The sequence below is a fragment of the Leptodactylus fuscus genome, chromosome 1, assembly GCF_031893055.1.
Source record: "Leptodactylus fuscus isolate aLepFus1 chromosome 1, aLepFus1.hap2, whole genome shotgun sequence".
Taxonomy (NCBI): Eukaryota; Metazoa; Chordata; class Amphibia; order Anura; family Leptodactylidae; genus Leptodactylus; species Leptodactylus fuscus.
In genome coordinates this window covers 225,607,392-225,625,168 of record NC_134265.1, presented here as the reverse complement: position 1 = coordinate 225,625,168, position 17,777 = coordinate 225,607,392, and the positions used below count along the sequence as shown (strand labels likewise).

Sequence of the window (17,777 nt, the reverse complement as noted above, 5' to 3'; positions counted from 1 at the left end):
TGGAATTCACTACCACAGGATATTGAACAAGTTATCAGATATCAGAGATTTATTCTTACTGTCCTATTTAAAGTTTGGAATGAAATTTTTCTGCACTATAGAGCAGTTGACTTGAGTCTCAAAGTTGTTACTGTGGATTTTTGTTTGTTCTTAGGTTACAAAATGTTGCATAAAGACCAATGTTACTATTGCACTTTTATCATGGAAATGCCCTACAAGCTATTGGACCTCTGGGAAGAACCGACAAAGTTATAGTTAAATGTTTTTATTACTATAATGCTTGCAGGTAGACGATTCATTGATGAATATATCTACATTAAGACAGGGTCAATGAATTTATCATTTTTCTAATCATTTTTATGGTAAGTTGAGTGAATAAAGATCTATGCTTGGTGATTCCAAATGCACAACATACAGTATATCAGCTGGGGATATGTTGAAGTTCTAATAGGTGTATAGTCATTATCCCTTCCCTTTTATGCCTTGTTTCTCCCTTTTTTGTTTTGATGTAAAACAATATAAGCAAAATATAAGCACACAGGCTTGTCTGATTTCCTGTAGTTTTGTATAAGCCAGCACTTAGTAAGTCTGTCTATCATATGTCATTCTAGTTAGGTTTATGCGCTTGTTTTCAAATACAGCCCGAGCCCAGCTGATTTATGCACAGAACACTTTGTGAGACCTTGAGAATGTGTTGTCTCATCACCAATCCTTATAAAACAATAGCTGGTATTTCTATAGTGAATATTGAGTAAAGCAGTGCTTCTCAGACTATGATGCACTGTTCACTGGCTGGTGAAATGCAGGTCTTTGCCATTGTCAGCTAAGGCTGGGTTCACACCAACGTTTAGATTCAGTTCGGGCATTCTGTCCCCAAATCCATTTGAAAAATGTGGAGAGAAATGTCCTGCAGTAGACTATGGGGTTCGTGCATGTAAGCACATTGGGTTTATGTTTTTTTTCGGGTCCCCAAACGGATCAAAAGAACTGTATTGTATTTTATTTCCACTGGTGAGGGTGCTGTGTACACAACACAATATAATATTTGTTTGGCACTCTGTGGTAGTATTTCTTGACTGTTGAGGTCGCAGCGTTATAACAGATTGACTGGTGAGGCCCAAGTCATAAAAAGTTTAAGCCCCTGTGCTAAATATGTTAGGTTCAGCTGAACTGTTTTCCCTCTACAGCACCTAGGAGCTCCATTATGACAACAAACTCTTGGCGAAGTTGCAGCGTCAGACGCTTCAGGTCCAAATGATACAAGAACATAAATCACTAGCAAACATAATACATGTAGCACTAGCCAACCTCAGAACTGGGATTTTTTAACTAAGTTTCAGCTAATTTTAGCACTAATACAAGTGGACATGAATGGTGGTAAAATCAGATTATAAAATAATTTTCCTGTTTATCTTCCTAGAAAATACTCGAGTGTAATTACATTATTTTTCTTTATTGTGCATAATATGTCAGAGTAGAAACAGTGCTGTGATATTGTTTATTATAGGAATAAAGAAAGTCCTTTAGTCTTTCTTCTGTGGTCAAATCAGTACATATATAAAGCGTTTTACCCGTTTTAGCTCTGGCAAAAAATTGGCATGTATGATTGGCACTATGGGAACTAATGTGGTTGGTTTGAAGATTGTTTAAAAGTATGGCCAGAGTGCTAGATTTAAAGGGGCTCTATCATTACAATTTAGCGATTTGAGATGAAGATATGCCTGAATAGCCTTTAAAAAGGTTATTCAGGTGCTGTTAGTCGTTTTTTAAAAGTAATTTTTTAATTACCTTTGAAATGGTTATGTAAGTCACTCTTTGTGCACTGCGTGCACTCCCCAGCGTCATCTTGCTTTTGCTGCATAACTCCTCCTGCTCCTTCTTCTTCACTGCCTCCAGCATTGTCCTTCCCAACAGTTTCTATTGAAATTTTGCGCAGTAGCGCTCCCTCTGGAACGCTACCATGCACGCTCCAGCGCCAGCTCACAATGTTATCGAACAAGAAAATGGCGCTGGGGCCAGGGAAGAATTTATCTCAAATCACTAAATTGTAATGATAGAGCCCCTTTAATTTTTTTTTTTACTTTATCATATTCCTTTAGGGTGTGAGTCTTTTTGTGTTATAGGTAGTCTGTTAGCAGAAAAATTGTAATCAAAGTAATCCCAATACCTTGTAATGCTTTCCCAATGTGCATTTGTTAGTCAGCATTGCAGCTCCATTATTGAGAAAATAGCAGTTTTATTCATATGAAAACTAGGTGAAAATGGCTTTTTAAATCTTCTCTGGGCTTTACTCTATGCAGTAGATTACCTTCCCTAACTGCTATCCAACTCTCCAGGGAAAGAGGGGGTCAATGTAAAGAGGCAGTTTGAATTTAGAAGTAATTAGGGGAGGTAATCTTCAGCTCAGAGCAATTCCATGAAGATAAGAAACTTGCATATGGGTAAAACAGCAATTTTCTCGATAATGGAATTTCAATACTGATCAACAAAAGCATATTTGGAAAGTGTAGAAATAGTGTCTGCAAGGTACTGTGATTACTTTTCATTTACAATTTTCCTGTGGACAGACTCTCTTTAAGTACAACATTTTTTTTCATCATTTCTTTTAAATTATTGTATTGACTTGCGTTTTTTTGTGGGTTGAAACCTCTTTTTCACTTTTCAAACAGGCTTGGTAGCTTATTGGCAGTCTAGGGCATTACAAAAATGTACTAAGTTCAGGAAATGTAAAATTTCCGCATCTATATTTCCAATTCTGCTTTTGTGTTTTTCTCTAGCCAGTGAGCTTAGGTGCACTAGGTGAGCTAGGATCTCAGGCAGATGTGTTGGGACAGGTGGATGCGTATGATTCTGGCTTTACACAGGTGTATTTGGCCTGGGAAATGTGAATTAGAGGTCAGCTGTAGTTCCTTGACTGATCACTGAGCTGAGACCTAGACTTCAAGCATCAGTCAGATGCAGAAGTATTGTTCCTTACTTTAGTCATGTCTGCAGCACAGGACCTTAATCCAAAGGGGAGGTAGGAACTGCTAGCATCATAGATGAATGTGATCTTAGAGTCTGGTTTAAGCTCAGTGTCTGGTCCAAGAAATGGGGCAGACTTTGAATGTATATGGACATCCATGCATTCATAGACCAAATATGCCTATGTGAAGCTGACATAACAACTGTATTCCCTCTGTTGCACATGAGAGGACATAATGTATTATTAAGAGAACAATATTTAAACTATTCTTGAAAACTCAAGTACCCTTTATGTAATCCAAAATATTAAAGAAAAGCAACTAATAAATTTAAAAAACTAATAATCGGTGATCTGATTCTTGCCTAGCTGTAGCTCACAGTATTATAGCCCTGACTCCAAGTAGTAGTAATAATAATAAAAAAATAATAATTATAATATCACCTCCGTGTTGTCACTAAGGAACAGTAATCTTTGTTATCCAGTAATCTTTGTTATAAACAACTTTTCATAAATTAATGGTGCATCATTAATCTAGCTGTCTGTTTACGTAAGATTTGTCTCTATATTCAGGCTCACATTCTCTGTGGAGAAGGGAGGGGTGGAATAGGAGACTGCCGGCTAGATTATTGATTTATTGCCTCATTCTGTGCACTGGTAGTCTCTTATCTACAAGCCTAGCAGTGTTAGGAGCTCAGAGTAGCAGAGTGTAACAGGAGCAGTTATTTGAATGTCTTTTCTTGCATGTTCCTCCCCTCTTCATTGATTACCGTATATACTCGAGCATAAGCCAAATTTTTCAGCACAGCTTTTGTGCTGAAAAAGCCCCCCTCGGCTTATACTCGAGTCAGCGGAATTTTTTTTTTTTTTTTTAGGGGGGGGGGGAGGTCTATGACCAGCAGCAATATCAATGTATAGAATCTCCCATTAAATAGTGGAAAAAAAGAGGCTTTAAAAAAATTTAAAAGTTCTAAATCCCTCCTATCCCTAGAATAGACACAAAAGTAGTAAAATTACTGTGAAACACAAACACATTAGGTATCCCTGTGTCTGAAAGTCTACTGAATATAGGTTATCTGCAGTGCTCCTCTTCCATCGGAAAGGGGTTAATAGGAGCACTGCACATACGCTATAGTCAGCCAGGCTGAATTCCAAGTGGGGGAAAAAAAAAACAGTCCTCAAGCTCAGGGAAGGGACAGACAGACAACCAAAACACCCCCTCTCCTTCCCCTTTCCCATCACCCAGCAACTACTGCACCCAAAAACTCCGACCATTTTAATTTTTGAAATTTTCCAGTAGCTGCTGCATTCCCCCCCTCGAGTCAATAAGTTTTCCTAGTTTTTTTGTGGTAAAATTAGGGGCCTCGGCTTATATTCGGGTCGGCTTATACTCGAGTATATACGGTAATATGTAGAAAGTAACTCTGCATGAAAAGTGGAGAAGAAAACAGATTTCTTCATTAAGATATTTTGCAAACTTTATCTTCAACTGAACTATTAATTTATGCAAAGTTATTTATAACGTCACACTGTAAAAGCCACTAACACAAATGAGGACAAAGATGAATAAACTGAAATGAAATACGGTAATTTCCTTTTTCATTATATTGGTAGAGATATTTTGAGGCAGAATTACAACACTTTTATAGAGGTATCATACTTCTGGAAATTTCTCTAAATCTCCACATATTTATAGTTGATGTCTGTTAAATAGGGAATATGACATGAATTGGCTAAAGTAAGAGCTGTCTGGGAGTACTGCCAAATTGAATGTTGTTATAGTGTTGTTAAATTATAATGGGCATAGCACCAAGTGCCAAATAGTCAAAAGGCAGCAGCTTCATTGAAACAAAATGTAAAATGTTACATCAGAATGCTTACATTTTCACTGTTCCTTTACCTTCAACAGAAGATGTCTGATACCAGCCTTGCTGACATCATAAAATTTCCCATTGTATAACATGGAACTTTCTGTTGGATATTTTTGGTGTACCATTTCATACAGGCCAAACATTGTTTCTTTAGATATTACCTGTAAGGTCTCTGGATCACAGAGAGGGAGAGACAGAGAGTTGTTAAGTGTGAAGTGAAAGGGATCCTATCATTAAAACACAATTTTTTTTGTGACTAACACGTAGGAATAGCCTTAAGAAAGGCTATTCTTCTCCTACCTTTAGATGTCCTCTCCGCGTTGCCGTTTAGTAGAAATCCCGGTTTTCGTCGGTATGCAAATGAGTTCTCTTGCAGCACTGGGGACGGGCCCCAGCGCTCAAACAGCATTACAAGTAAGCTGCCATTTTCTTGTGGCCTGTGGGCATGCGCAGTTGGCTCTGCCCGAGGCCTAGAAGTTTGATCCCCAGTGCCAGAAGAAGATGCGTGAATAGGCCGTTCCTGAAGAAGATGGAGGCTGCAGTGCTGCAGGAGAACTCATTTGCATACCGACGAAAACTGAGATTTCTACCGAAGGGTGGCACGGAGAAGACATCTAAAGGTAGGAGAAGAATAGAGTTTTAATGATAGGATCCGTTTAAACTTTGCTGCGTCTATGATATATAAGGGATTGTAGCCTAAAAAAATTAGAAGTCTCTTGGAGTCCACATTAATATTTTCTAAATTGCATTGTAATTGTAATTTCAGTAAACCTTTTCAGTTTCCTCCTGCACTGCAGTACTGTCCCATCTGGGGGAAGCTGAGTAATAATGTTTACCCTGATCTGCTTGTTTCCTGACCATGACACTGGTAGGCAGTAAAGATTAATATTCAGACAAAGCAGTGCGAGCGTGCGACTGGGAAGGGTTTGCACCTTCCCTGTTCTTTGGCCTTCCCTGATTGTAGTCACACTTTCCATCCTTCCCTGTACTATGTCCCAGCAAGTCTGAGCAGTGACAGAGCAGTGGGTGCTTGTATGTAACTTCTGACTGTTAACAGATGAAGCAATGTGTCTTTGTGGAAAGTATGGTAAGTATTTATCACAAAGGTTTTGAGAGTAAGACTGTGTGATAATCCCACCAACATGTGGCCAGAGTTGGTGGGATTACAGGTGAAAACTGCACAATGTAGAATTTACTTTTGGGTACAGCAGGCCTGTGCCTACTTGGGTCACTTACTAATGGACGCCTGCTCAAAAGAAAGTTAATTTTGTGCTGTAAATTGGGTATTTAATTGTAAATGATGTATTGTTCTGTGCAAGTTACAGATGTAGCAAAGTTTAACTTGACACTTAAAAAGTACATATCACCAGGTCTGAAAAGATCAATAATATACATCATCTGATATATAATATAAAAAATGCACTGTCAGGCTGCATTCACACTGAGTAACGCTGGCGTTTTTTGTGCTTATTTTTGCACATAGTGCCGCGTAGCGCCGCGTATACGCTGCGTTAACGTCGGTCAACGCCACCGCAAAATAGCGTGGCGTTAACGCGGCGTATACGCGGCATTAACGCGGCGCTACGCGCCGTTAACGCGGCGCTATGTACCAAAATAAGCACAAAAAACGCCAGCGTTACTCAGTGTGAATGGAACCTCACTCTGAGCATTTTTGTTTATTCAAATCTGTTCAGCCATTCCACAAAAATAAGCTCTTTTAGTGTTTATACAAATTAGATATTAAGATACACTAGCCAAGTAGGTGGTAACATTGTGATTTGTCTGAGGATGGGGTATGTGTGTGCTTGATGTCCTGCAGTCATATCGCCCATTTATCTAGTATACTCTAATTTGCATCAGCACTAAAAGGCCTTATATCTTTGCAATGGCTTAACAGATTTGGATAAACCAAACAAAATGCTCAGGGTGACAGTGCATATCAGATGTTAGGTTATTGGACTTTTCAGTCTCTGTTACATGTCAACAACATGGCACAGAGTGTTCTCAAGTCTTTCAATGATGTTTCACTGTTAGGATATCACGCTGCCGCAAGATACCCTCAACTTTGCTACACCTGTATGTATTAGCAATGTGTGAGGGCCCGTACATGTGTAAAGAATACACATGTAAAAATCGGACTATCATTGACTTCAATGACATTTTTTACACTTGTAAAAAACGCGAAAAACGCACGTTTTTGGCGTGTTTTTTTAAACGTGTAAAAAATGTCAGTGAAGTCAATGGGAGTCTGATTTTTACATGTGTATTCTTTACTCGTGTATTATGCAAAAATGAGCGCACGCATGCAATGGCCCTGAGAGTGTCAGGAGGATAAGAGGAAAACTGCACTGAGTGCCAGATGTTGTTTTTAATTTTGTAAGAGTGTGAAGGTTATAATTTTGTATGTATAAAAAACATTGTTGTCCTTTAAAGATGAATGCTAGATATAGCTGCTTATGCTTGAAACTGGTATAATGTTAAATGATAAGATGGCGCCTGTATCCAAGATGGGTACAAGAAAAACAAATGCTTGGCTTGCTGCCACAAGACAGCTCCCCAAGGTCCACACGCAGGAGCGGGAGCAGCTGGCTATATATGGCACTGCTTAAACTTTTTCTGTTTGATTGAGATGTTGTTATAGTACTTCCTTTCTCTGCTACTATTTAACCCTGTGTTCTCAATAAAAAGTGTGTCAGTATACATTCATTGGTTGAGAGAAGAATGAATACCAACACATAGAGTGGTGTGATTTCTTGACCGCCGGCCCTCAGCCTTATTAATTAGGATGACGACAGTTACCCGAGATTATTGGTCAATTAGTCATAAACGCGACTATGACCTTATCAAGAGCAGAGAAATCTTTTCAAGCCATGTCTTAAAGGTGTGACCTATCTGAGTGGAGTATAAATCAATAGTCTGTGACTATAGACTCTTGAGATTTAAATCTGGTAGTGACTGTGCATGCCACACACTGAATATACTAGTGCCCTGTTTCCATGTCCATTGTATGAAGCCAGTAACATTTCTGCTTTCTTCAGTAGAGGGGCTAGAAGCAACCTAGCAATGGAGAATCAGTATAACATATTGTTAGCCCATTCAGAGTCTTTAGAAAGCTGTGGTAAAACCTTGATGAATACTGTAATGGCTGACATGAGATCTCTCTAAGCATCTGATACTTATGCAAAAAACTAAACAAAAAAAAACACGTGATCAGTATTAAAATTATTTTCAGCACAAAGTTCCAGGTGAAATAAAATGTAGGAACAGGTAGGTTTGTAATATATTATAGTTAGATATAAGTACAGTTTAGGAAGTACAGCAAGAGATCTGCATCAGTAAAGAATCTTTCTAGAATTGTAGTAACCAATTGCTGTGCATAATAAACTCTTGTTCTTTCATATGTTTTTTGCCTTCTACTTTATTCCCTGTAAAGGCAGTGAAGAGCCACATCATCACGCTCACTGGTTCTACAGCCAGACCTGGCTCAGGCCCTGCTGACTTTGGATGTAGCTTGTATAGGAATAAAAGGCACTCTTATTAAATCCGTGCAGCTGCAGAAGGGAATGACGTGTCTCAAGACTGAAATTTGCAGGAAATTATGACATAAATGATTCACACATTGGGCAATAGAAAGAGCTACAGTAACGTTGAGGTTACCTTTATCTAATATGTCCAGTCAGGAGTAGGATATTTATATGCAGCTGTATAGTATATATGATGTAAATATCCCGATCCTGACTGTTTTCATCCTGTGATATCTCTGGAAATAATAAAGATAGCACTGCAACCTTAGTGTCATATAAGAGAATCTCCTCTTTCATATGACATCAAAAGCAGGTTTATATGAGAAACACTCATTTTCTCTACATCTTACACATCCTCATACTCGAAGCCTGTACACCATACACAGTAACTGGGTGAGAGCCAGGAACAGCTCACAATATGGAAAGAAAGAATATAGAGATGCTGGATTTCACAGAAAGGAAACAAAATTAGTCAATAAATGAAAGTACAAAAATTATTAATACACAAATGCTGCCAGAAAATCAAGTTGTCCGAAAGTTTAGTTATACTTTGCCATGTACTTATAAATCCCATATATGCCTCGTAATGCTATATTATGTGTTGTGCACCACCAGCAATTCTAGAGTTAATGCAGTCACTCTGAGTAATGCACTCTGTATTGCAGTGTGAATGTTATTGTAACGGTTTTGCACTGTCGGATATCATAGTTTGTGACAGATATGTGACTGGTGTAGGCTTGACAGACTTTAGGCCACGTGTGTGTGTGTGTTTCTGTGTGTGTGTGTATATACAGAGATGGTAGGTCCAACCCAGGCATGATTATTTACAGAGCTGTTGAATCTAAACATTGCCTAATAGAAATGACAATGTAAGGGTACATGCTGACATAGAGGCAGCCACATGCTCCAAAACCCCACTCACATGTAGCCACCAGTGATTGTTCTATATAATCAATCGTTTATTGGAATATAATAATGAAGCAGCCACATGTGGGTATGTATGGGTATGGCTATGTCAGTATGTACCTTTTAAAGGGGTAATCCAGTTCCAGCACATACATGCTATCATTTGTAGAGTGAAGAGTTATACAATTTTCCAATATACCTTCTGTATCATTTCCTCACAGTTTTCTAGCTCTCTGCTTATTGTGCTTACTACCAGTGGATAAAAATCAGTCCATGGTCATGTGATGTACGGTCCATGGTCATGTGATATACGGTTCATGGTCATGTGATATACAGTCCATGGTCAGGTGCACAGCTTGTGACCATGCAGGTGTCTGATAACTGTGCTGTGACTGTAACGAGCTGTGCACCTGTGTGCTCATCACATGACCATGGGCTGCTGGTAGTCTAAATGGTAGTCCAACCCATTGAAGCTATTTACAAGGATTAGTATTAAAATATTTACCTGGAATGTATGTATGTCTTTCGCTGTGGCTTTCATAAACATAATAAATGGAAATTTGCTGTTAGAAATGCCAACAAGGTCACTTTCCAGTTAATGTTTAGCCCTGTAATGTCTACTTTCCAGTACAGGACTATGTTATGTTTTCATTTTTGCTAAACGCCTAGAAATCTAAAGAGTGGAATTGGATATGTAAATTATGAGCTAATATAAGCAGAACTAAGCATACAAACATGCAAATGTGGACAACCACATAAGAAATATTCATCCATACCATGTCTATTCTCCATTCCCCAGCTAATGATAAATGTCGTCCTGCATTTGACCCCCACAGTGAGATTAATGTTCGCAGTGTTTCCCATTGGGGGAACAGGTCTTTTCATACAAGAACAGCACACACAATTTCTTGGTCAATGTCAAAGAACCTCATCAGTAAGGGCAGTATATTAAATCAACAGACTGTGCTCACTGAACCAAGTTTTATATATACACTTTGCACCTCTGGATTTCAGGAAGATACCATATATGGATCTAAATTGTTCTAGATTTCATGACATTTGGAAGTTTATAGCTTTATTAGACATAAAAATATAGATTTATATCTAGAATTAAAATTAGACAGAAGATATAGTATGCAGCAGGATTAGTAGAACCATATGGAAGGTGATATATTGTATCCACAGTCAGTGAAGCGCGTTGTATTTATCCGTAGTCAGTGAAATGTGCTGTATTTGTACCAAATACTGTAACTTGGTAACTTACGCTGGGTTCACACCTGCGTTCAGCTGTCCGTCTTCTGCATGCGAGAAGACGGAAACCACAGACCGGGTCCGGCCGACGGAGAGCGTTTTATGCTCTCCGTCGCAAAACCGGGTTTTTTAACGCTAGGTTCACACCTGCATTCTGGTCTCCGTTCTGTGCTTTCCGTCTTCTGCATGCCAGAAGACGGAAAGCACAGACCGGGTCCGGCGGTGAGCGTTTTATGCTCTCCGCCGCAAAACCGGATTTTTTAATCCGGACACAGTGTACTGCATGTCCGACTCTGTGTCTGGATTTAAAAACCCGGTTTCACGGCGGAGAGCGCAAAACGCTCACTGCCGCTCATGGCCGGACAGCTTTCTCACCCATTCAAATGAATGGGTGAGAGACTCCTTCAGGTTTCCGTCTCCTGCTCTGTTTTATGCAGGAAACGGACACCTGCAGAACGGACACCTGGGCGCAGATGTGAACAAGCCCTAATCTGGACACAGAGTACTGCATGTCCAACTCTGTGTCCGGATTATAAAACCCGGTTTCGCGGCGGAGAGCATAAAACGCTCACCACTGCTCACGGCCGGACATCTTTCTCACCCATTCAAATGAATGGGTGAGAAAGACACCTGCAGGTTTCCGTCTCCTGCTCTGTTTTATGCAGGAAACGGAAACCTGAAGTACGGAGACCGGGCGCAGATGTGAACGAGCCCTTAGTTTGTAGGACTGAAAAAATACATATGTCCATCCACTTCATTCTATTATACTGCATTGTTGATCCAGAGGAACGCAACAAAAAAGAAAATAGGTAGAAGCTAGTTTTCCTTATCTTGGGGGGGAAAATTTCTTTGCAATTTCATACCTGGTTGATCGCAATAAATCCCTGAATCAAAGACTCCACTGTAGCCAGCATCTGACTGACCCACCGGAGGACTGGTGGATCCTCTAGTGGGCCTAGGCAAGGCTGGGATCACGCCATGAAGGTAATAGAAAGGGGCCTAGTGTCATGTGCCACCAGTCCCCTTTACAGTAGAAGACTACCTAGGGTAGGAGAGTAAAAATTACAAACATTCCCATTATCTGAGTATCTGACTGTTTCTCACATCATCTTCTGGCCTATGGCTGTCGTCACACGACCCTGGGGTCACCACTGAAGCCTGTAACTGGGCATCTGCAGTTAAGTGGGGCGCTCTGGCATCATCATGTCAGTATTCCCACGTAACCACTGAAGCCAAATCACAGGCTTCAGCTGTGATGTCAGCGGATGATGTGAAGATGCCCAGGAGAGGTGAGGCAACATGAGTATAACTGTTTTGTTATTTTCCTTCACCTCCCCTGGACTTATACTTATTATGCTCTGGGTTCTGAAAAACTGGATGGCCAAACCTGAAGAATATTTGCTCAAATGAATTTTGAGGCGGTCACCTGAGGTGGATCAATGCACTTTGGAGCATATTATACTGTGAGGGGCCACTTTGGAGAAGTATACTGGGGTGCGGAGCCTCTGGGGAGCATATCATGCTGTGTGAAGACACTGTAGAATATATTGGGGGGGCCTATGGGGAGCATATTATATTTTGTGGGGCCACTGTGGGGAGCCTATTATACTGTGTGGGGCACTGTGGAAAGCATATTATACAGTGTAGGGCTACTTTGGAGCATTATACTGGGGGCGACATTGGCCAGGGAGCTGTTGGGGCAAGCACAGTACTGATTTTTTACTGACTATCTTGTGTGAATACAGTGGGGCAAAAAAGTATTTAGTCAGTCACCAATAGTGCAAGTTCCACCACTTAAAAAGATGAGAGGCGTCTGTAATTTACATCATAGGTAGATCTCAACTATGAGAGACAAAATGAGAAAAAAAAATCCAGAAAATCACATTGTCTGATTTTGTAAGAATTTATTTGCAAATTATGGTGGAAAATAAGTATTTGGTCACCTACAAACAATCAAGATTTCTGGCTCTCACAGACCTGTAACTTCTTCTTTAAGAGTCTCCTCTTTCCTCCACTCATTACCTGTAGTAATGGCACCTGTTTAAACTTGTTATCAGTATAAAAAGACACCTGTGCACACCCTCAAACAGTCAGACTCCAAACTCCACTATGGTGAAGACCAAAGAGCTGTCAAAGGACACCAGAAACAAAATTGTAGCCCTGCACCAGGCTGGGAAGACTGAATCTGCAATAGGCAACCAGCTTGGATTGAAGAAATCAACTGTGGGAGCAATAATTAGAAAATGGAAGACATACAAGACCACTGATAATCTCCCTCGATCTGGGGCTCCACGCAAAATCTCACCCCGTGGGGTCAAAATGATCACAAGAACGGTGAGCAAAAATCCCAGAACCATGCGGGGGGACCTAGTGAATGAACTGCAGGGAGCTGGGACCAATGTAACAAAGCCTACCATCAGTAACACACTACGCCGCCAGGGACTCAGATCCTGCAGTGCCAGACATGTCCCACTGCTTAAGCCAGTACATGTCCGGGCCCGTCTGAAGTTTGCTAGAGAACATTTGGATGATCCAGAAGAGTATTGGGAGAATGTCCTATGGTCTGATGAAACCAAACTGGAACTGTTTGGTAGAAACACAACTTTTCGTGTTTGGAGGAAAAAGAAAACTGAGTTGCATCCATCAAACACCATACCTACTGTAAAGCATGGGGGTGGAAACATCATGCTTTGGGGCTGTTTCTGCAAAGGGGCCAGGACGACTGATCCGGGTACATGAAAGAATGAATGGGGCCATGTATCGTGAGATTTTGAGTGCAAACCTCCTTCCATCAGCAAGGGCATTGAAGATGAAACGTGGCTGGGTCTTTCAACATGACAATGATCCAAAGCACACCGCCAGGGCAACGAAGGAGTGGCTTTGTAAGAAGCATTTCAAGGTCCTGGAGTGGCCTAGCCAGTCTCCAGATCTCAACCCTATAGAAAACCTTTGGAGGAAGTTGAAAGTCCGTGTTGCCAAGCGACAGCCCCAAAACAACATTGCTCTAGAGGAGATCTGCATGGAGGAATGGGCCAACATACCAACAACAGTGTGTGCCAACCTTGTGAAGACTTACAGAAAACGTTTGACCTCATTGCCTCATTGCCAACAAAGGATATATAACAAAGTATTGAGATGAAATTTTGTTACTGACCAAATACTTATTTTCCACCATAATTTGCAAATAAATTCTTACAAAATCAGACAATGTGATTTTCTGGATTTGTTTTCTCATTTTGTCTCTCATAGTTGAGGTCTACCTATGATGTAAATTACAGACGCCTCTCATCTTTTTAAGTGGTGGAACTTGCACTATTGGTGACTGACTAAATACTTTTTTGCCCCACTGTATACCCAGTGTGTAGAAGTGTGTTTTTTTTTTTTTTTTTTTTTTTTTAATGTAGATTGTGAGCCCCACATAGAGCTCACAATGTACATTTTTCCCTACCATGCAAACACGGGGAGAACATACAAACTCCTTGCAGATGGTTTTATGTCCTTGGTGGGATTTGAACACCAGGACTCCAGTGCTGCAAGGCTGCAGTGCTAACCACTGAGCCACCGTGTGGACCCCCTGAAGTGTGTATTTTTATTAATAGTATTGTTTGTTTTTTTGGTTTTTTTTTTACTGGTATACATTTGTTTGAAGTGGCTGCCATGCTCAAGCAGGTGGTGCTTGTGCTTCACAGTTTTGTGATGCCATGTTAATGAGTCACATTAATTGGACTATCAATAATCAAGCGACCACATGTAGCTGTCGCTATGTCAGCATGTACCTTTTAAAGGGGTTGTCCAGTTCCAGCACATAATGAAGAGTTGTACAATTTTCCAATATACTTTCTGTATCAATTCCTTGTGGTTTCCTAGATCTCTGCTTGCTGTCATGCATTCTGCTCACTGCCAGTGGCTAAAAATCAGTCCATGGTCATGTGATGGACACATAGGTGCACAGCTCGTTACCATGCAGGTGTCTGATAACTGTGTTGTGACTGTAACAAGCTGTGCACCTGTGTGTCCATCACATGACCATGGGCTGATGGTAGTCTAAATGGTATACTGTATTTTAAGAAGAACTTTGCATAAACCCACTGTAATAATGGATATGGAATTTTAACTAGCTAGTAACCTGTTCCTTTTTATTATTTTGTAGATCTCAGATTACAAATGTCATCTGGCCATTTTGACTACCATGATGGGACTAGATCTGGAATTCAAGTCTTTTCCACATGAATCTGAATCTTGTGCAACAAACCCTTCATGGATTTTAAACTGATGGAAGCCTAACAAATCTCCACCGATGGGAGAGTGGTTGATCCAGTCCTGGATGTCATTGTGGATTGTGGGTGTGTTTGTTTCTTATGGACTGCACTGTCTATTTGGAAGATGATGATGGACTTTCTATTTTAAATGCAAGGATGGTACGCCGAGGGCTACTAGGTTGGCTTTCTCGGGTGGGGATTGTACTTGTCTGCCTGTGCTGTATTGTGTCAGTACTTTATATGCTGGCTTGCACGCCAAGAGCTGAGGATGAACAGTTATTACTGCCACGTGTTAATAGCCCCACAGGAAAAGAAGGCTACCATGCAATCCTGCAGGAGCGTGAGGAAGAACATCGAAACTATATTACCAGTTTGAAGAAGCAAATTTCTCAACTAAAGGATGAACTTCAAGAACGTAGTGAACAGCTTAAAAATGTTCAAGGTCACTACAGTGATGCCCTTACGGTCACATTTGATCATGCCAGTCCAGAGAAGACACAAACGGACCTCTTAGACTTTTTACATTCCCAAGTTAGTAAAGCTGAAGTCCATAATGGTGTGAAGGTTCCTACCGAGTACGCTGCCATTCCATATGATAGTTTCACACTGCAAAAAGTGTATCAATTAGAAACAGGACTCACTCGACACCCGGAAGAAAAGCCTGTAAGAAAGGATAAAAGAGATGAGCTTGCTGAGGTTATAGAATTAGCGGTGGGAGCTCTCAATAGTCCTGAAGATGGAAGCAACACACCTAAAAGAACGTATACATCTTCTGACTTCATTGAAGGTACATTATTAAACACTTGTTGGTTCTTCTAAAGATTACTTTACTTTATGAAAGGGGTTATGTTGGGAGGAAACTTTTTGCCTGCAGTCTATATACTGCAGCAGGAGGATCAGTTTACTAATATAAATGCCAGTCCTCTGGTGCGCTGATACTGAACTTTTCACAGCACTGCTGGGGATTGGAAGTCTTCTATTTCAGCCTCTCCTACTATTTCAGCCTCTCTTATAAACCTTGAAAAACTGCCATAGGGTAGGTAAGGGCTTGCTGCTAGACCAACATTAATATTAGTAAGCTGGCCATCCTGCGGCAGTGTATAGTGCAGGAAAGGTTTCCTTTCCATATACTCCCCTTAAACTCCTTTTCTAAATTTTTGGTTTAGACAAAGTTCTTCTCAGCTAGTACCATCAGACTTTATACTATATGTTATACATCCTGTCATTTGTGATTGCTAGGAGAATGTGTAATTATTAGAGATGAGCGAGTAGTACTCGATCGAGTAGGTGTTCGATCGAATACTACGGTATTCGAAATACTCGTACTCGATCGAGTACTACTAGCTGTTCGAAGTTAAGATTCGATGCAGAACCAGCGTTGATTGGCAGAATGCTATACATTGCCAATCAACGCTGGTTCTTCTCTTACCTTTAGAAGTCTTCTCCCTGCGCAGCGCTCCCGCATCCTCTTCCGGCTCTGCATTCACTCTGCTTAGGCATCGGGCCTGGGCAGTGACGACTGCGCATGTCTGCGCGGGTATGCGCAGTCGGCTCTGCCTAGGCCCGATGCCTAGCAGAGTGAATTCAAGGCCAGAAGAGGACGCGGGGACGCTGCGCAGGGAGAAGAATCCAGCCCGACCCTCACTCATGGACTTGGTAAGTAGAATTTGATCGAATGTTGCATACTCCTGAAACGAGCATTTCCCCCCATAGACTATAATGGGGTTCGAAACCCGTTGGAACAGTCGAACAGTGTGCGGCTGTTCGAATCGGATTTCGAACCTTGAACATTTTAGTGTTCGCTCATCTCTAGTAATTATGTATTCCTTTTTTCGCTACAGGACAAATGAATAGTTGTCGATATTTTCAATTCTTGCAGTCAAATTTTTAAAGGGGTTTTAACTTAGACTTAATTAGTCTTAACTTAGGTTGGAAATAGATGACATGTCCCTAGGATAAATCATTCGTATTGGATCAATTGGGGGGGGGGGGGTGTCTATATACTAGAAAAAGTGCACTATATAGCGTAATGGTTCTGCATGGTATAGCAGCTCATTCCTATTTATTTGACTGGGACTGAACTGAAAGTCCCATTCACACAGGGCAAGAGGGGGTGGATTTTGGCGCATAATCCACATCATAATCCGCCCCCTCACAATGGTGGTCTATGTTGACTGCTAGCGTTTTTTTCCGTTAGCAGCATGTTGCCGCTAGCATAAAAAAGAAATGAGCTGCCCTTTCTCCAGGTGGATTCCGCGGCTGAATCAGCTGCAGTGTCCGCCTCGTGACAGCACCTTCCGAACTAGGCCCATTCATTTGGGCCTTATCCGGAGCGGAAAGCCGCAACAGGATGCCTTGCACTGCACCAGCATCCCGTCACGGCAGCCGCGATGGAATATGCACATGCGTATTTGCATGTGAACTAACCCCAAAGCTGCATGTGTCTGAAAGACATGATTTCACTAACAAACGGGCCACAACACCTGCTCGAGAACCTGTGCCCCTTCAAACAACTGATCAGCTCCTTTTTGGTAAAGCCCATATTTCTTTATTCTCTCTCTTGTTTATCTACTGAGAGCTGTAGCCTGCTTCCCACTGTGTACTGTGTACAGGCTTGTATGGTATAATGAAGAGAAGATAAGAATGGCGGAGGTCACTTCAAACAGTTATATCTCAGACATTGTAAAACCTAAAGAAAACTTCTGGCTGTATTATTTTCAGAGATGTCACTGGCTGAAAATATTTATATATTTTATATTTATATTTTATTTATATGCAGCTGCTCCCAATCCTGACAGATGAGATCTCTGGAAATAGAGAGAGAATCTGCTCTTTCATACAACACCAGGAGCAAGTTTCTATGTTTTATAGTTCCTGAGAGATAACTATTTGAATTGATGCTCCCCTACCCTTAGGGCTCGTTCACACGGGGCAAGAGGGGGCGGATTTCAGCACTGAATCCACGTTAGAATCCGCTCCCTCACAATAGAGATCTATGTAGACT

General features: G+C 40.9%; 1 protein-coding gene across 1 annotated transcript in view; it reads left to right on the top strand.

The window, feature by feature from the left end:
* The window catches only part of CSGALNACT1 (chondroitin sulfate N-acetylgalactosaminyltransferase 1), a 257,618-nt gene that overhangs the window by 144,922 nt on the left and 94,919 nt on the right, over positions 1 to 17,777 (top strand). Inside the window, exon 3 of the mRNA XM_075283731.1 lies at positions 14,665 to 15,560. Coding sequence (XP_075139832.1) covers positions 14,873 to 15,560 — 688 coding nt within the window. The 5' untranslated portion in view covers positions 14,665 to 14,872. The remainder of the gene's footprint in view (positions 1 to 14,664; positions 15,561 to 17,777) is intronic.